Source organism: Dendropsophus ebraccatus, chromosome 9, assembly GCF_027789765.1.
Source record: "Dendropsophus ebraccatus isolate aDenEbr1 chromosome 9, aDenEbr1.pat, whole genome shotgun sequence".
Lineage (NCBI taxonomy): Eukaryota > Metazoa > Chordata > Amphibia > Anura > Hylidae > Dendropsophus > Dendropsophus ebraccatus.
The window spans coordinates 93,661,321-93,681,993 of NC_091462.1; the positions used below are offsets into that span (position 1 = coordinate 93,661,321).

Sequence of the window (20,673 nt, forward strand, 5' to 3'; positions counted from 1 at the left end):
ATTCATGCAGCAAATACGTCAAGTGGGTTTGTACCCTTAAAATAAATATATATATAAATGTATATTTATATATATATTTATTTTTTGACAGTATATTTAATTGCACAATGATGGATTCGTTAGAATTAAATTATTGAACAACGAAACTGATTTTATTACAACGAAAATGTGTTTTATTAATTAAATATTAATTAGTACAGGAAGCTCCATAAGCCGTTAATTCATATTGCCGGCAATAGAGCATTCTGTACTAATCATCACTTTAATTTAATTAAAACATCAAATGTTTCTTCTAATTATGTTATCACAATAGCATTATTAGAAGAAACATTTAGAATTATATGTGCGCTCAGCTGATTGGCTAATCGGCTGAGCGCACATATAATTAGCGGGTCCGCAGCACAGTGACTTCATTGTGCTGCGGACCAGCGAAGAGGACACATCGGGGTGAGTATACAGCTCTCCCCACCCCCTCCCCTGCACTGCACCCATACCAGTAAGGAAGGGGGGTCACTTAACCCCTTCCTTGCTGGGATGGTTGCAGTCTGACATCAGTCTGGCCCCAAGGGGTTAAGGGGGATGCAATACATCCTCCCTTAACCCCTTGGGGGCCAGACTGTAAGCAGCGATCTGTAAAGATGCTGCATACTGTAAGGTGCACAACACCGCTCACAATGATGGGTGTTGTGCTCCTGTTTGTGTGTTTTTTGTGTGTTTCTCCCTTTTTGTTTTTCAGATATCGGTATCCTGGGGATTACGTCGGATTCGGTGTTCTACGTCGATGACCAGCGGTTGTTTGTTGTTGTTTTTTTTAATAAAATGGTCAATGAGGGGTGTGGGGGTGTTTTTATTTGAATAAAAAAAATTTTTCACTGTGTCTTGTCTTTATTTCTTTACTTTATAGACTTAGTAGTGGAAGCCGTCTAATAGACGGAATCCATTACTAAGTCGGGGCCTAGTGTTAGCCGGTATAAATTGGCTAACACTAACCCCCCATTATTACCCCAGTACCCAATGCCACCAGGGGTACTGGGAAGAGCCGGGTGCCAGTGGTCCCGGAGCGTCAAAATTGGCGCTCCTGGACCGGGCGGCAGCAGGCTGGTAAGATTTATGCTGGGGAGGGCCTAAACCAATGGCTCTTCCCACCCTGGTGTTACCAGGCTGTTGTCGTTTGGTTTTTAACCCGGCTGGTTATAAAAATAGGGGGGACCCTATGCGTTTTTTTTATTAATTTATTTAAAAAAAAAAAACGCATAGGGTCCCCCCTATTTTTATAACCAGACGGGTTGAAAACCAAACGACAGCAGCCTGGTAACACCAGGGTGGGAAGAGCCATTGGTTTAGGCCCTCCCCAGCCTAAATCTTACCAGCCTGCTGCCGCCCGGGCCAGAAGCGCCAATTTTGACGCTCCGGGACCACTGGCACCCGGCTCTTCCCAGTACCCCTGGTGGCATTGGGTACTGGGGTAATAATGGGGGGTTAGTGTTAGCCATTTTATACCGGCTAACACTAGGCCCCGACTTAGTAATGGATTCCGTCTATTAGACGGCTTCCACTACTAAGTCTATAAAGTAAAGAAATAAAGACAAGACACAAGTTAAATTTTTTTAAAATTCAAATAAAAACACCCCCACACCCCTCATTGACCATTTTATTAAAAAAAAAAAACAACAAACAACCGCTGGTCATCAACGTAGTCCACGGAATCCTATGTAATCCCCAGGATACCGATATCTGAAAAACAAAAAGGGAGAAACACACAAAAAACACACAAACAGGAGCACAACACCCATCATTGTGAGCGGTGTTGTGCTCCTTACAGTATGCAGCATCTTTACAGATCGCTGCTTACAGTCTGGCCCCCAAAAGGTTAGGGGAGGATGTATTGCATCCCCCTTAACCCCTTGGGGGCCAGACTGATGTCAGACTGCACCCATCCCAGCAAGGAAGGGGTTAAGTGACCCCCCTTCCTTGCTGGGAGGGGTGCAGTGCAGGGGAGGGGGTGGGGAGAGCTCTATACTCACCCCGATGTGTCCTCTTCGCTGGTCCGCAGCACAATGAAGTCACTGTGCTGCGGACCGGCTCTTTATATGTGCGCTGAGCCGATCAGCCAATCAGCTGAGCGCACATATAATTCTAAATGTTTCTTCTAATAATGCTATTGTGATAACATAATTAGAAGAAAAATTTGATGTTTTAATTAAAGTAAAGTGATGATTAGTACAGAATGCTCTATTGCCGTCAATATGAATTAACTGCTTATGGAGCTTCCTGTACTTATTAATATTTAATTAATAAAACACATTTTTGTTGAAATAAAATCAGTTTCGTTGTTCAATAATTTAATTAATTTAAATGAATCCATCATTGTGCAATTAAATATACTGTCAAAAAATAAATATATATATAAATATACATTTATTTATATATATATTTATTTTAACAGTATATTTAATTGCAAAATGATGGATTCGTTTAAATTTAATTATTGAACAACGAAAGGGACTTTATTACAACGAAAATGTGTTTTATTAATTCAATATATTAAACATGAGAGGCATCGGTATACTGCAGAGGATCGCAAACCCCGGTAATAGCGATTCATGTAAACTCTTTCCCTGCTTTCCCAGATGCATCCAGAGGTGTTTGCATCACTTTCTTAAGATTTTATTTGTTATTTTTAGTTGAACCAGATTTCCAAGTAAATGACCGTATGTTTTCAGCCGCATGTCTATTTTTTCCCACGGCCGTAGTTTCAGCCGCACATTTCCAGCCGCATAAAAAATACAGCCGCACACATACATAGTGTGAACATAGCCTTAGGCTGCGTTCACACTACGTATATTTCAGTCAGTATATGTATATTTCAGTCAGTATATTTCAGTCAGTATTGCAACCAAAACCAGGAGTAGATTAAAAACACTTAAAGGATCTGTTCACACAATGTTGAAATTGAGTGGATGGCCGCCATATAACAGTAAAGAACGGCCATTATTTCAATATAACAGCCGTTGTTCTAAAATAACAGCAAATATTTGCCATTAAATGGCGGCCATCCACTCAATTACAACATTGTGTGAACAGAGCCTTTCTGTGTTTTTAATCCACTCCTGGTTTTGGTTGCAATACTGACTGAAATATACTGACTGAAATATACATATACTGACTGAAATATACGTAGTGTGAACGCAGCCTTAGGCTGGGTTCACACTATGTATATTTGAGGCTGTATTTGTGAGGCTGTATAGCAACCAAAACCAGGAGTGGATTGAAAACACAGAAAGGCTATGTTCACATAATGTTGTAATTGAGTGGATGGCCATCATTTAATGGCAAATATTTGCTGTTATTTTAAAACAACGGCTGTGGTATTGAAATAATGGCCGTTATTTACTGTTATATGGCGGCCATCCACTCAATTTCAACATTGTGTGAACAGATCCTTTCTGTGTTTTCAATCCACTCCTGGTTTTGGTTGCTATGAGGACCTGACATGAGGGCCAAATACAGCCTCAAATATACATAGTGTGAACCCAGCCTTATAGTGCTTTTATCCTTTGGTCTATGGGGCTGTGTCAGGTGTCATTTTTTGCGCCATGATGTTTACTTTCCATCGGTATTTTGATTGCGCATATACGACTTTTTGATTGCTTTTTATTACAATTTTTCTGGATTTGATGCGACCAAAATTGTGCAATTTTGCACTTTGGGATTTTTTTGCGCTGACGCCGTTTATCATGCGAGATCAGGAATGTGATTAATTAATAGTTCGGGCGATTACACACGCGGCGATAGCAAACATGTTTATTTATTTATTTACTTTTATTTAAAACCGGGGGAAAAGCGGGGTGATTCAAACTTTTATTAGGGGAGGGGGCTTTTTACTAATAATAACACTTTTTTTTTTTTTTACACCTATACTAGAAGCCCCCTGGGGTTAGGGTTATGCCCCCTGGGGGACTTCTAGTATAAGTACTCTGATCTTTCATTGAGATCTATGCTGTATACTTATACAGCAAAGATCAATGAGATCGGCACTTGTTTGCTTTCGGCTGCTGCAGCCGAAAGCATCCGAGTGCCAAGCCGGGATCAGCGCCATCTTGGAGAAGACCCCGGCGGGAGCAGGATGTGTGGATGGCTCCTCCGGGACAACGGCCCCGCTCTGACCACCTCTTGCGGACGCATGACGTACCGGTACGTTAAGCAGCGACACCTACAGATCTGTGGTTACTTCTCCAAGATGTCTAGAACAACCTCTTAAGCTCCTTCAAGAACTTTGAGCAAGTTCCTAGAAGAACTGATGCTGTTGTGAAGGCAAAAGGCGGTCACACCAAATATTTAACCACACCTGCCTAAAACTTTTACACAGTACTATAATATAATATATATATATTTATTATTACATCCACAGATGAGAAGATACTTACATGACAGCCTGTTGTAGATTAGAGAGGTCGGTCTGCATGCTATGATGGGACATTATTGTGTAGGCATGCTTGCTCATTTCCCCCTTCCAGTTCCATAATTCAACCTAAAAATTGCAATGACAACAGATATGCAGTCTACAGTAGTGACCATGATGCCATATAGTATATATAGTATGCACCAGCAAGCTGGAAAATTCAATTCTAATATTGTTCAATATGCATTCAAGTGATCTGCTGAACTTTCTAAGACATTATGAAATCCTTTAAGGGTTCCCACTCCACTTTTCATAGTAGAAATCTATGGGCCACCCATTATGTTTGCCTTTGGCAAATAACGTTTTTCTAGCTCCTAGACCGGGCACCGCTTCCTCTGGGCTTGAAGCTATTTTGCATTTTGTTTGCTATATGCAAACATAGAAAATGTATTCAGGAGCGGTGTCTGCAATTAGATAAATGCTGATTACATAGTGAATATTCATTTTTGCAGAGAAGGGGATGGCATATTGGCTCATAGGTTAAAGAAGGGAATAGGTCATAGGTCATAGGAAAGAGGTGGGGATTAGAGATGAGCGCAATACAAAGATGAGTGTAACACATGCTCGCATGCTCGAGTCCAATCAGTCGACATTTGAATACTGGTGGTTGAAGAAGTTGAATGCGGCCCTAGGGAGTCCTGGAAAACATGGATACAGCTATAGGCCATAGGTGGTATCCATGTTTTCTAGACTTCCTAGGGTCGCACCAACTTCTTCAGCTACCGGTATTCAAATGTCGGACTCGAGCATGCTCAAGTTGCGTTCATCTTTAGTGGAGATGCCTCTGTCCTGGATGGAAAAATAAGGTACCATAATGGGGGCTTACTTAGGTCCTTGCTATGGGGCTTGTTAGTTATTGTTGAGAGAGAAAACCACCTAGTTTTCTGGTTATTTTGAAAAATTTCCTAGGACATGTTATTTTCATTTGTGTCATATTACAATAAAACTTCTTTTATGGCTTTTCACATACATAGTTTTTCCACCGTTCCTAGATGTAGAAATCCTATGGTTATACCTTAACAATATGGTGGTTTGTACAAGTCAACAATGTCCCATCAAATCCATTAGGTAATCTGATATAAACATGTGACCACACCATTCAAGATCATCTATGTGCCATACCACCATCCTGATGGGAATCCGGAGAAATAGCCTGTGTTGGCAGCCATACTGAAGTGCCCTGACATGATATATAATTACAGATTTTGCATTGAGGACCAGGAGGTTTGAGTTATGCAGTCACTTAAATGGGACAAGTTGCAATACCAGATATAACCACAACTGAATATATGGAGCTGTGTCTGGAAGGAAATATAAGGCTGCAGGGCTCGCATGAGTGCAGCCACCCCATTAATCACCCATTCAGCAGGAAGCTTGGGTTTGGACCCCCAAGAATCCAATATTGGTGGCCTATCCTTACAATAAGCTATCAAATTCCTGGGAAGCCCATTTAAAGGGGAACTCTGGCAAAAATATTTTTCTTTTAAATCAACTGGTTTCAGAACGTTATATAGATTTGTAATTCACTTCTATTTAAAAGTTTTAAGTCTTTCCAAACTTAGCTGCTGGATGTTCTGCAGGAAGTGTCAAGGACAGGAAATGTCCAGAGCAGGAGAGATTTCTTTATGGGGATTTGCTACTGCTCTGGACAGTTCCTGTCACGGACAGAGGTGGCAGCAGAGAGCACTGTGTCACACTGGAAAGAATAGTTCATTTCCTGCAGGACATCCAGCAGGGGAAGACTTGAGATTTTTGACTAGAAATATGTAACTCTCTGAAACCAAATTATAGTTTTTTTTGCCAGACAACCCCTTTTCCCTGTCTATGTTCCAATACTCGCAACCGAGTGGGACTTAAGGGGTTATTTATCAGGGTGGTGTGGTGCTCTCCCCATCATGGAGGCACCCCGTTGGCAACAGGCTAGAGATATCTGGCTATCCCGTGTTTTGAGACTCGTAACTGAGGCTCCACGGACTCTTGTTTTGCATATTTGAATTTTTGGGGGCATCAGTGGAGACTCTTGATTGAGTACTTCATTGGAATTTTTTTCGCTGTTCTCCTTGAGTTCAGTGATCACTGTGTTTTGTTGGTTGATTTTTCATTGCCCCAACTAGCCAGAATCCTACCCCACACTGACGAGGGGCAAAAACCCCGAAACGGCTGTCTGTGGGTGGAAGCCTGCCTTTGCAAGCCCTTGTCATGATCGCAATACTCGCACCTTGAGTTAGACATTGACAAAAGGGGCCACCCTGTTGTTTCCCTGTCTATGTTCCAATACTCGCAACCGAGTGGGACTTAAGGGGTTATTTATCAGGGTGGTGTGGTGCTCTCCCCATCATGGAGGCACCCCGTTGGCAACAGGCTAGAGATATCTGGCTATCCCGTGTTTTGAGACTCGTAACTGAGGCTCCACGGACTCTTGTTTTGCATATTTGAATTTTTGGGGGCATCAGTGGAGACTCTTGATTGAGTACTTCATTGGAATTTTTTTCGCTGTTCTCCTTGAGTTCAGTGATCACTGTGTTTTGTTGGTTGATTTTTCATTGCCCCAACTAGCCAGAATCCTACCCCACACTGACGAGGGGCAAAAACCCCGAAACGGCTGTCTGTGGGTGGAAGCCTGCCTTTGCAAGCCCTTGTCATGATCGCAATACTCGCACCTTGAGTTAGACATTGACAAAAGGGGCCACCCTGTTGTTTCCCTGTCTATGTTCCAATACTCGCAACCGAGTGGGACTTAAGGGGTTATTTATCAGGGTGGTGTGGTGCTCTCCCCATCATGGAGGCACCCCGTTGGCAACAGGCTAGAGATATCTGGCTATCCCGTGTTTTGAGACTCGTAACTGAGGCTCCACGGACTCTTGTTTTGCATATTTGAATTTTTGGGGGCATCAGTGGAGACTCTTGATTGAGTACTTCATTGGAATTTTTTTCGCTGTTCTCCTTGAGTTCAGTGATCACTGTGTTTTGTTGGTTGATTTTTCATTGCCCCAACTAGCCAGAATCCTACCCCACACTGACGAGGGGCAAAAACCCCGAAACGGCTGTCTGTGGGTGGAAGCCTGCCTTTGCAAGCCCTTGTCATGATCGCAATACTCGCACCTTGAGTTAGACATTGACAAAAGGGGCCACCCTGTTGTTTCCCTGTCTATGTTCCAATACTCGCAACCGAGTGGGACTTAAGGGGTTATTTATCAGGGTGGTGTGGTGCTCTCCCCATCATGGAGGCACCCCGTTGGCAACAGGCTAGAGATATCTGGCTATCCCGTGTTTTGAGACTCGTAACTGAGGCTCCACGGACTCTTGTTTTGCATATTTGAATTTTTGGGGGCATCAGTGGAGACTCTTGATTGAGTACTTCATTGGAATTTTTTTCGCTGTTCTCCTTGAGTTCAGTGATCACTGTGTTTTGTTGGTTGATTTTTCATTGCCCCAACTAGCCAGAATCCTACCCCACACTGACGAGGGGCAAACACCCCGAAACGGCTGTCTGTGGGTGGAAGCCTGCCTTTGCAAGCCCTTGTCATGATCGCAATACTCGCACCTTGAGTTAGACATTGACAAAAGGGGCCACCCTGTTGTTTCCCTGTCTATGTTCCAATACTCGCAACCGAGTGGGACTTAAGGGGTTATTTATCAGGGTGGTGTGGTGCTCTCCCCATCATGGAGGCACCCCGTTGGCAACAGGCTAGAGATATCTGGCTATCCCGTGTTTTGAGACTCGTAACTGAGGCTCCACGGACTCTTGTTTTGCATATCAGACAACCCCTTTAAGGAAAGATATGAAAAAACTAGGAGCACAAATGAGTTGTGACTTTAAGGTCTGATAATCACTTCTGTACGGATGACAGCTTCCGACCAAATACATTTAATAATACAACCGGTGTCTGTCACCGTGCGCCGCAAACATCCCAATTCCAGAACTACCAGGTTGATGGCGGAGACGTCTGCTCACCTCTGTCTGCTTGTGTTCATACTGTAGCAGCTGGGTAAGGAGCATTTCATGAATCACCGCGCCAGATGCCTTCTTGCTGAGAACCGTGTCCCTCTGCAACACATTTGTTAATTCAGAGATTCATAGCGTGCTATTTGTTTTAATATTTGCTGAATGAAATTACAGCTGAGACCTTGCTTCCTAGGAAAATATGAGGAGATCAGACATTTAACTCGTATATCAAATCATTAAGAGGTATTATTCAAGCCGCGGCCGCGCACGTCAAGCCTGGATTTAGGAACGGGCACCTACATGCCTGTGCGGTGGCATCAATCATTGTCTCCTCGCTCGGCGATGACAAGGAGCCATGTTATTATTTTATATTGACACAGATAAAGACAAATTATTTCTAATTAATGTTTATTCCAAGGGAAATGCATACATTACAGCGTCCCCCCCCCCCCCCCACGCTGCTGATATCTGCCATGTATTGTCAAGGCCTCTTATGGGAAAATAACATGTTGTAATACGGGGTTAGACTAATATGTGATCTGTATACACTAATAACATTTGTAATACTGGGAAATCCAGACAAACACAGTAGGTAATTGCCATCCTGCATTTATCATACCTGACCCCTATGCTATCAGGCATGTTCAGCTTGGCCAGGCATGCATATTAAATTCCTACAGAGAAAGGGGGTGCGCAGCTGCCACTCATCTCCAGGTGGAAAATAAACCACTATCTGCCATGAATACCAAACAGGATGGCTCTATTTGTATCTGTACAGGACCCTGATGAAGTTCTTGTAGGCTGGGTTCACACTACATTTTTTCCAATCCGTTTTTTTTTTATTATAATGGAAAAACGGATGAAAGCTGATGCAAACAAATGCATCCATTTTCCATGTTTTTTTGCAAAAACAGATGAAAAAACCGATGCAAAATTATGCATTTGTGTGCATTCGTTTTTCTATTGACTTCCGTTATAAAAAAAAAACAGATCAAAACACATCCATGTTTTTTACCGTACACAAAAACGTAGTTGACCACATTTTTGTGTACGTTAAAAAAAAAAACGGATGCATTTTAATCCTATACTTAGGACTATATACTTTGTTATTTTTATCTACGTGTCTAATGTGCATGAGCAGCCTAATATATAAGCAAGTTCTTACATGTAAGGCTGGGTTCACACTACGTGTTTGCAATCCGTTTCTTTCATCTTTCATGCAGAAAACGGATCTGTTTTTCCATTGACTTCTATTATAAAGAAAAAGGGGATCAAAACGCATGAGTTTTTTTTAACATACACCAAAATGCGGTCAAGTGCATTTTTGAGTACCTTAAAAAACCCATGCGCTTTTTTTTTTTTTTAATATATAATGGAAGTCAATGGAAAAACAGATCAAAACAGATGCACACAAATGCATCTGTTTTTCCATCTGTTTTTCTGCAAAGACGGATGAAGAAAAATGGCTTGCAAAAACGTAGTTTGAACACAGCCTTACATGTGAATACTTGCTTATATATCATGCACATTAGACAGGTAGATAAAAATACCAAAGTATATAGTTCTCATAAGTATAGAAATAAGTGCAAAAGGTCAATATACGTGATATACTGTATAATGGATGTGCAGGATTGCAGAATTCTATCAGCCATAACTCCCAGAATATAATAGAAAAGAATAACTTTAATAAACTACAGAGAAAATATCTGCGGTTTATGAAAGTAGTTTTTTTTAAAGTTGGTATTTTCTATGATACCCAGGGAGTTATGGCTGATTGAATTCTGCAATCCTGCACATGTATTATGTACTATATATCCATTATATATTATTTATATTGACCTTTTGCACTTCTACTCCTACACCATACTTTCCTATTTCCTACTTATCATTATAGAGGTATCTTAAAGAAGCATTCTATTTTTCTTTTTAATGCTCCCACCCCTCCAAGAGGTCACTTGGGCGCCAGCGGGATCTGAGTGGCGCTGTGGGACAGGAAGGAAGTTGTGCCGCAGGACACTGATCATAATGGGTAAGTATATGTGGCAGCCAGGGGGAGGATGAAAAAAAAACGGAATGCTTCTTTAAGGACTAGCAATAGCGATCTAAATAGGACCAACAGACCAAGAGTTCCCTCTAAGGACCGGAGCAGGTGTGGAGTTCAAGGGAGTGTTCAGTGTGTGTACATCCTATATATCAGGTATCACGCTATGACCGACTTCACTACATGGTGAGTTTATTTGCAACGCGTTTCAGACAGACTGTTTGCAGGCCTGTTTTTTTGCTTGAGAAAGGCCTGCTTGGCAAACAATCTGGCCGAAACGCGTTGCAAATTAACTCACCATTTAGTGAAGTTGGTCGTCGCGTGATACCTGATATATAGGATGTAGGCATGCTGAACAATCCCGTGAACTCCTGGTCCTTAGAGGAAACTCATGGTCCATTGGTCCTATTTGGATCGCTATTGCTGCACTTCCACACACCCATCTATTGGTGCCCCTGACCTGGCTGCGTTGAATATCCTATGGAGCCTACTATAGAGTTGTGCCTATTCCATAGCACAACTCTACTAGTTGAGTGGTTTTAATACAAACTTCTCACTTATTGTTTTTTAATTTAATACACTAGGAAGCGCCCCGTTTGTTTTTTGCTTTTTTAAGGACTATGGGGGAGGTTTATCAAACTTGGTGTAAAGTAAAACTGGCTCAGTTGCCCCTAGCAACCAATCAGATTCCATCTTTCATTTCTCACAGACTCTTTGGAAAATGAAAGGTGGAATCTGATTGGTTGCTAGGGGCAACTGAGCCAGTTTCACTTTACACCATGTATGATAAATCTCCCCCTATATATTTTGTTATTTTTATCTATTTGTATTGGTTGGTAAAGGTAGAGCCATTATAGTTAAAGGGACAGTCCACCCAGGTAAAATACATGTTGAATCATCCCCTCTCCTGGAGACCAGCAATTCATTCTATACTTGTACTTATCTTTTCAGTCTCCTTCCCCCAGTTCTGAGCCTGGAGGTTCAATGCACATCCAATGCAATTTAGTATAAACCAGGGAAGGATGGTGCTTCTTCCTATTAGAGATTACAGTAAAATATTCAGGGGCTAATTTGTAAAATCTTTGCACTGGGTCATTATTGTGTCAAACCGTCCCTGACCCCATGCGGGTTAACGTCACCCATGGGGAAGAGGAATGTGCCAGTCTGGACTAGGGCCTATCATTTCACAGAGTATTCAGGGCTTTCTATGCCCAGAATACAATGTTGACTGGGAATCTACACCCAACTGTGGTTCTAAATAACTGAGAAAATGGTGGGCATTATCTTATGTGCTTCGTTATCATATCCCAACATAGACTGCTGCTGTAGTCCAATGATCATCCACTAAACTGCAGTATTTATACAATGTGTGATACAACACACCTTCTTAAATTGCCATACACTACAATTTGGTGCAACAGAGAGCGGGGGGGGGGGGGGTCAACGCTACAAATCGTAGTGTACCATGAATCTCTACTGCACGATTTTCCATTATGGGAAAAAACGGAAAAGCACATGTTGTTATACAAGAAATTGTGTAAATGGCTTTGAAAAAAACATAATGGAATATAAAGTGAGCTGAATTGTTGAAACATAGAAGTAATGGGCCTATTACACCGGTCGTTTCAACGCTATTCAACGCGGCTGCAGCGAGCGGGTGAGTGCGGGAGGGGGCGGCGGGGAGCTGCGGGGGGATCGCTGATCGTCCGGGCAGCCCATAGGATATAGCAGCGTCTGCTGCCGACGCTCCTATTCAACGGAGCGACGGCAGCAGATCGCTGCTATATCAGTCGCTTGTTTTTCAACATGTTGAAAAACAAGCGACTGCAACGATCAGCCGACATGAACGATATCGGCCGAATACGAACGATAATCGTTCCGTGGAATAGGGCCTTTAGGCTTGTTAGGGTGCGTTCACACCTACAGGATCTGCAGCAGATCTGCAGCAGATTTGATGCTGTGTTCAGTTATTTAAATGAAATCTGCTGCAGAAAATCAGCTGCAGATCCTGTAGGTGTGAACGCACCATTAAAGTGCTCTAAATACCACTTCCATTCATACATGACCTACTTAAGGACGCTCCGTATGTTTATTGTAGCGACATGGTGACAAATATCTTTGTAGTGAACACAAGACCGGCCCTTTTACTAAAGCTTCTTATAAAGATGGCGGCCTACAGTCAACATCTCTATTCTACGAGTCTGGAATGGTTTAATTAAACAGTCATGTAACCCCCTGAGATGAACACAAAGAACCGACGCTTACAATGAGCCTATTTTCTTGTCAATCCTGGTGGAAATAGCTGCACGGGAAAGACAGTTTCTTCTGTGATAAAGCGACTTAGCTGGTCTGATGAATAACATTTATTATTCACGTTTCCACTTAACTGATTTTCCGACAAACCTTTGTATTTGTTGTGCAAACAGTAAATGCAATGTGGCTCTCAGTTCTGCTCTATCTATAGCGGTAGTATTCCCAGTGGTAATATGATGGTAATATGATATTGCTCTGGTGGCGTATACAGGATTGTAAGTTACATACAGGGTCAGGTAACACATTTCATAATAGAGTAGACAATCATTAATTATATTAATGCCTGTTTAACCAATTAAGGTGATATAATGGAAACCACTATGCAGGTGCGAACAGAGTCTATGATTGAATCCATGATACATACCCAGATCCATTGCCTGTTGGGTACCACCACCGCCGTGAGACCCCACCAATTCACAATGAGGTTATTGAGTTTCGTCACATGCTGCTTCAAACATAGGCCATGAAGACAATGTGAACATTGATGTGCTCTGGGGTTCGGGACTGTGTTGGACCTGTGTTCCTTGGACCCACCAGTTAAAATAGTTCTTTAGTTGGCCATACACCTTTAATAACTGACTGACAATTGTACAGAAACAATTACTCTGATTGGCATTTTGGAGTCAGGAAGGAATTTTCTCCCTGTGATGGGGCAATTGGCATCAGCCTCATAGGGGTTTTTGCCTTCCTCTAGATCAACACAGTAGGGTTTCTCTAGGTTAAACTTGATGAACTCTTGTCTTCTTTCAACCTTATTAATTATATTACTATGTTACAGGGACGTTGGGCATGGCCGAGCAATCCTGTGTTTTCTATAGGGAGGGATAAGCTGCAGTGAGAGAGTCCTCCAGGCTTATCTCCTTATCTTTCCCAAAACAAAGGGGTTGGGCAGTAATTTTCCATCAAGCCTGACCCCTATCACAACTGACATCATCTGTCTGGATGGTCGGTCGGGAGACCTCCATATACAGTAAACTAAGTGTATGGAGAGAGACAGATATGAGAGATGATAGATAGACCTTCCCAACAAAATTCCAGGCCTTTCCACAAATAACCTCCCAAAACCTAAGTTTGGCCATGTGCAGGACTATGTATCTTGCAAGAAACCAGAGTGATGTGATATTGAACCTTCTTGTCTTCCTTCATCTTTCCTAATAAAAAGATTCTAGACAATAGACACTTCACAATAGCTGCAGATTACTGCTTAGCCTTCCTCTGTATAATGACCTCTGCACAGATCATAGAGCATGCCTAGAAAATGCTCCCATTCATGTGAGTATGGTCTGGGCCAGTCTACATTGCCCATGGGGCTTGCTGTAAAGCATATCTCTTTACAATCACCTTATGACTTTTTAGAGATCAAGTTGAATCTCACTGTGTCTGTATGGCTACAATCATTGCTTTTTATTATTAATAAAATCAATTTCTGTCTCTACCTCCTCAGATCAGATTCTCAGTCAGGCCCTTCTAGTTTGCTGGATTCTACATCAGCCCTCGCCTCGCCATGCTTACCTGGTTTGTGATTAGTTTTATAATGAGGTGACAGTCTCCTTGAACCTTTGAAGAACTTGTTCTTGGTTCCAGCTTAAACCATTTATCCAGTCCTCCCACAGGGATCTCCTTTAGGGACAAAAGGAAAAAAAATACAAATAAAAAAAAACAAAAAAAAAAACAAAAAACAAAAAAAATCAAAACCCCTCATTCTCTGATCATGAACTAAAGGAAGAGTACATATAAAAGTGCTGGTTACCCTAGATAATAATACTATTCAAGCTATATGACCAGCTGATACATTATCAGAGATGAGGGAACTTGCCGAACAACCAGTATTTGACTCCTGCTGCCTTGAGAAGGTGGATGCAGCCTGAGGACTGGCTGGAAAACATGGCTGGCAAACTCAAACTTTTGGCAAGTTTTCTCATATCTCATTATAGTAGGCATACAGCATTTTGTTGTACCATGGTTGTTGCCGATCGCCATTATAAAAAATGGACCAAAAGCATAAAACTTTTTTTTTTTTTTAACTGTGCTGGTCTAATAAGTCTAATAAAATTACATTACAAGGTTATATATCTTTATTAAAGAAATGTAAAAAACTAAATTTTAATTGAAGGAATACCCCTTTAACGACATTTCAAACCAGTCAGTGATGCATCATGGGAGTCATTACGCTCTGGATGTTGGGTGCAGTCCTACACTCATAGGGTTTTAATAGCTCGCACATATTTTATTATTTATTGTCTAATACATGAAGAACTGGTGAAAATATAAAATCTGCAAATCTAAAAATTCACCTCAATTTGCGCCATTACAGGATGAGTCACGCCAGCACCAGCGGCTCTCGTTCTAGCGGCAGTGATTAATTCTTTCCTGTTTACTTACGTTAATGGAGATGTTAAGGCATCCTAAGAAGTCATCTGCATTGTCCTCGGCTGAGCCGGTTGTTCCGTTTGCTCTCGCTGATTTCACTATCTGCTTGAAGTACCTGTGTAGAGATCTCAATAGGATGAGCTAATGCTCTAATCTCTGTATTACGGCTCATAGAAGATAATACATTGCTCTGTTTTCCTCCTTACTGCCGTGCCCTGGCAGCTCTCTATTTCCTTCGTACAATTTTTTTTTTTTAATGGATCATGATGATTGGGGGATTCAATAATATATAATGTATACATTTAAAAAATAATTTTTGTAACTGGTCATATCTTTACTCTTCTCTGTAGGGGGCAGTATTACAGTAGTTAGAGCAGAGGTAAAGCTGGCCATAGATATTGTATAAGAGAAACTCAACTCTTCTTTTTTCACGTCCGGCAATTTTAGATTGATCCAATAAAGACCTCATGTGAACGGGTTGTCCCAACAGAGTCTAGTGATAGAGAGATTGGATGTGTTGTGTTTCGACATGTCTGAAGCTTTGCTCCCAAAGGGACGAAGGCCACTGCCGAGATGACTGACAGCAGCTCATTCTTCAGCTCTCCATTGACATAGACATGCTTGGCTGAGCCGTGTGTGCATCTTCATGGGGGAGGATATCTGAACAAACACGCATGGCTGGCTTTAGTGTGTCAGACCAACAGTCAGATATGGCTATGGAAGTGGCACCACTTATCTGAATCAGAAATATGCCAACAATAGATGTAACTTTTTTCCTAAAATTCCCCTTTAAAAGTTGAGGGCGCATGGTAAGCAACAAGCAGGTACACAAGTCGTGTATGAGATATATCTAGATATAGAGCATAAACGGGCTTATTTTCAGGACTAAACAAAGTTGCCTAATGTAATTTGATCAAGGGGCAATGTTGTTAAGTCCCAAAATGCGTTATTGTTAGAGATAAGCGAACCTTGAGAAGGCTTAAAGAAGAAGTCCAGCGAAAATTTTTATTAAAGTATTGTATTGTCCCCCAAAAGTTATACAAATCACCAATATACACTTATTATGGGAAATGCTTTTTTTCCCTGCACTTACTACTGCATCAAGGCTTCACTTTCAGGATAACATGGTGATGTCACTTTCTGGATAAAATGGTGATGTCACGACCTGACTCCCAGAGCTGTGCAGGCTGTGGCTGCTGGAGAGGATGATGGCAGCGGGATGCTCAGTGTAACCCAAGTTCCCTGTGTCCCTCAGTGTCCCCCTGCCATCATCCTCTTCAGCAGCCACAGCCCGCGCAGCTCTGGGAGTCAGTTCGTGACATCACCATTTTATCCAGGAAGTGACATTACCATTTGATCCAGAAAGTGATATCACCATTTTATCCAGAAAGTGACATCACCATGTTATCCAGGAAGTGAAGCCTTGATGCAGTAGTAAGTGCAGGAAAAAAGCGCTTTATAAGCATTTCCCGTAATAAGTGTATATTGGTGATTTGTATAACATCTGGGGGACAATACTGTACTTAAATAAAAATTTTCGCAGGACTTCTCCTTTAAGATAGTGCGAACCTAAACATTGTACATTTGATTAACGGTGGCTGAAGAAGTTGGATGCAGCCCTAAAGGACCTATTACACAGTCTAATCAGGAGGAGCAAGTGAGGCATTGGCCTGTAAGATCAGCGCTTGCTTGCTCCTCGTTCCCCGCTCAAAGCTGGTGCTGCTACACATGCCGACAGTGAGCGGGTAAGAGCGGGGGGGCCATGGGGAACAGCGGGAGGGGAGCCCATAGGAGATAGCGGCCTTATCGTTAAAAAATTTTTCAAACATGTTGAAAAACAAGGATCAGTCGACATTGTGCATGTTGGCTGATCATTGCCTTTTATACCTAGCTTTTACACCATAACGGCCGATAATTATCAGCCAAAAACGGCTGATAATCGCTTGGTGTAATAGGGCCTTAATGCTGCCTGGAAAATATGGATACAGCCATAGGCCATAGGCTGTATCCATGCTTTTCAGGACTTCTTAGGGCTACATCTAAATTGTTTAGCCAATAGTAATCAAATGCAGAGGGTTGAGTGACAAACAAATCCAAGCCTGCTCAAGGTTCGCTCATCTCTAGGTACTGTTCCTGGGAAAAGCTCTTGTGCTTGAATGTGGGACTTCTAGTTTTCTGCTGTATCTGCTTGTTGTCTACCACGTGCCTTCAACTTGTGATTTGGATCTGAGAGAACTCCTACTACTCCCTAGTTGGCAACATACGACTATGGGGGAGATTTATCATACATGGTGTAAAGTGAAACTGGCTCAGTTGCCCCCAGCAACCAATCAGATTCCACCTTTCATTTTCCAAAGAGCCTGTGAGGAATAAAAAGTAGAATCTGATTGGTTGCTAGGGGCAACTGAGCCAGTTTCACTTTACGCCATGTTTGATAAATCTCCCCGAATCAGTGTTTGTGTCTATAAACAACCCAGTCAGGTAAGCTTCCACCTTGGTTTGGTTTATTTGGTGCCCATTCTTTTGTATTCCATACTCAAACTACTTTTGGATGGTAATAAGGCTTCATGCACAAAACTTAAATTTTCTCTTTGACAAACAGAAATCCTAGGGTAGAACTGGACTTTTACTCTTTTTGGACAGGTATCTTGTCCTGGTTTTGCCCTATTCAGCAGGGTTCAGCATTCTGGCTTACCTAAGAAATAATTTGATCTACGGTGAGTAACCCTACTGAAAACAACTGGAGGTGCGCTGTGCGTTTAACATTTTGCTACGTCATAAAACGCAATAGAAATGAAGCCTTAGTTAGCGGAGGGCAACAATGAGCACAAGAGAAATGAGAACCCATAGTATAAAAGAAATCTAATAAAAAAAAAAAAAAAATATATATATATATATATATATATATATATTGATACTCTAAACCCGCACTTAGCTGAGCAACGATACCAGACACAACCATTGGAGCAGTGTTGTTTTTTTAAATCAAAAACTTTTTTCTATTCTAAGACGGGAAAACCTCATTCTGTTACATCTCCAGGATTATTATTTAAGGACCGGCATCCTATAATGAAAGCTGCCAGGTTGCTGGGGTGATTTCCTATGGACTGATAAGAGTGCAGCACCTCAACTAAGTTTTGCATTCTGATGTGCGAAGTCTCACGAAACATTCGAGGTGTTATCTGTGTGTCCGCTGTGATCTTCATGTGTCGCTGGTGACAAGAGCCCTGCTTGCCTCTGACACTGCGCAGACTATTTGCTAGATGATTAGGTTTCTGTTTGTCCCCAGTTCCCAAAGACACTCAGCTCCTCACCTCCGGCAAACTAGGATTTTCCAATGTAATTTAAATCTTATAAAGCGACGGAGAAAAGCAATCTGTGAGGCAGATAGGTATGCACTGGGCTCTTCTCCTGCTCCTATGCATTTAGGACACCATGATTTCTAACACACTTTATTAGAAATATATTTTATTCATACACTATAAATCAGTTCTAATGCATTCTAGATTCTGTTCCATCAGACCCTTCAGGGCTTTACCAAGGGAGACATTTACGAAGCATCTGCCCGAGGCGTACGCCAGGGAGAAGGTGCAGATTCGTCCCTTCTCCCTGGTGTAGGCCCCTGTACGCCCCGCTCGCCCGATGGACGGGCTGGGGAAGCTTGGGGGCGGGAAAGAGGCGTGGCCTCCTCTCATGCCTCGTTTTATCATGATTTACTCAAATCTTCACCTGCTGGAAGCAGGTTCAGGCGCCCGGCCGGCCAGATTCACTAAGAGGCATGTGTCTCTTACTGAATCCTGCCAGGGAAAAGGGGGCAGGGCCTAATATAAGACCAGCGTACTTGTACGCCGGTCTTCATAAATCTTCCCCCCTGAGTATAATGCTATTAAAAAAAGATGGACCTAAAGTACAAAGAGGAATTTCCTGTAAATTTTTTTACATTATATGACACACCTAGCTTCTAGGACAGACGTGTCAAACTCAGGCCCTCCAGCTGTTTTAAAATTACAATTAACATCATGCCTGGACAGCCAAAGCTAAAGCTTTGGCAGTCCAGGCATGATGGGACTTGTAGTTTTGTAACAGCTGGAGGGCCTGAGTTTGACATCCCTGATCTAGGATATGTGAAACTCAAGGCATATAATAGTGGTCCCAGCTGACTTATTTACTTCATTGGTGGTACTTTTTTTTTTTTAGTATGAAAGGGGTTATAATTTTTTTTTTTTGTTGCTAAAATTAAGATGATAATGACAGATAGTCCTGATGCAGGAGCCCTAGTGATCCACTATAATCTGTTCTATTCCTCTGCAGTGCCTCCACAGGGCAAATGTGGTGTTACACAATTACCATTGAAATCAATGAGGTATTGGGTCCTCCAGATTAAAAGATACTCTTTGCAACTTTCCACTACTTTGGCCTATAAAAAGGGGTCCAGATCAATGCAGGTCCTGATTTCCAAGTTAAGCAGTAAAGATGAGTAAATCAATAATAGTTTTAGGGACAAATGTATGTTTTTTTTCTTTAAGTTTGTTGGTAATAATTCAGCTTTTTTCAGATTAAAGGAGTTATCCAATAAATGTTGAATCAAACTGGTGTCAGGTGAGTCAGGAATATTTATTTATAAGCAGAGTATAAGTAATAATATGGCGTAAACACTGTATCTATTATTATATATAGGCTAAATGTAAGTCCAGCCTCTGGGACCCCCAACCTCCCATGGCCAGTTTGTGGTAATGGAGAAACAGAGAACTTCCAGGCTGGAGGTAGTTGGGGGAAGGGGGGGGGGGGGGGGGTGACTAGGTAAAGGTCCCAGAAATGGAGTGCACATTTAACTTTTATATAATATCCTGTAGAAATGCCATAAATGTCCCCATGAGAATATCCCTTTAATATTATGAAATATTATACGGTTGTTATTATATGATTAAGTCTGGTGAAATGGCTATGGTGGGGGTCTAGGGAAGGAAAGTCTGGCTATGATTGAATTTGACTTAATCTACAATTCCAATTAGAATTTTAGTACATGTGGCAGCTCCCTTTCCTGATGCGGAGCTCTAAATCCCTTGCCTCCTTTTACCTAACAATTCAGCCAGATGATAAAATGATACTTGCCTGCAGCTAGCACTAGAGGGGAATATATGGGATTATACAACACCCATTGAACTCGATAAATCAGTAGTATGCGGAGAGCGGCCCTAGTCGACGACTGAAAGCTGTTTTTTGCTTTATGTAACTCATTTTCTTGTGAAGTGCTCTTTCTTCTAAAACAACCTAAATTTGGCTTTTCTAGCCCCGTACACAACAAGAGCAAACTTCATTTTCTTGTCGATAATTTAATCTATTTTTAAGAGGAAATGTATTTTTTTCGACCTGAAGATTGCGAAATGGCAAGTCATGAGTGGCTCTAGAGGCTGAAAAATGGCGAGCTTAGGACTAGACGGGAAGACTTTCTTTAATTGCTTCTTCCACTAATTGCTACGGCTCCGCCGTACATCCTGCTGACATATTCTGAGAAGTCTCCAACATAAAAAGACTGCGGGG

General features: G+C 41.8%; 1 protein-coding gene and 1 long non-coding RNA gene across 4 annotated transcripts in view; one reads left to right on the forward strand and one right to left on the reverse strand.

Annotated features, from left to right (window-relative positions):
- The window catches only part of BAIAP3 (BAI1 associated protein 3), a 118,224-nt gene that overhangs the window by 33,722 nt on the left and 63,829 nt on the right, over positions 1–20,673 (reverse strand). For all 3 annotated transcript variants that reach the window (XM_069983894.1, XM_069983895.1, XM_069983896.1), the window contains 4 exons: positions 15,145–15,247; positions 14,275–14,382; positions 8,418–8,510; positions 4,428–4,531 (listed from right to left, as the gene is read on the reverse strand). In XM_069983894.1, the coding sequence (XP_069839995.1) occupies positions 4,428–4,531; positions 8,418–8,510; positions 14,275–14,382; positions 15,145–15,247 (408 nt within the window). The remainder of the gene's footprint in view (positions 1–4,427; positions 4,532–8,417; positions 8,511–14,274; positions 14,383–15,144; positions 15,248–20,673) is intronic.
- LOC138801270 (uncharacterized) overlaps positions 17,531–20,673 on the forward strand; it is a 34,957-nt gene continuing 31,814 nt past the window's right edge. Inside the window, exons 1-2 of the long non-coding RNA XR_011364589.1 lie at positions 17,531–17,613; positions 19,688–19,731. This is a non-coding gene — a long non-coding RNA (uncharacterized lncRNA). The remainder of the gene's footprint in view (positions 17,614–19,687; positions 19,732–20,673) is intronic.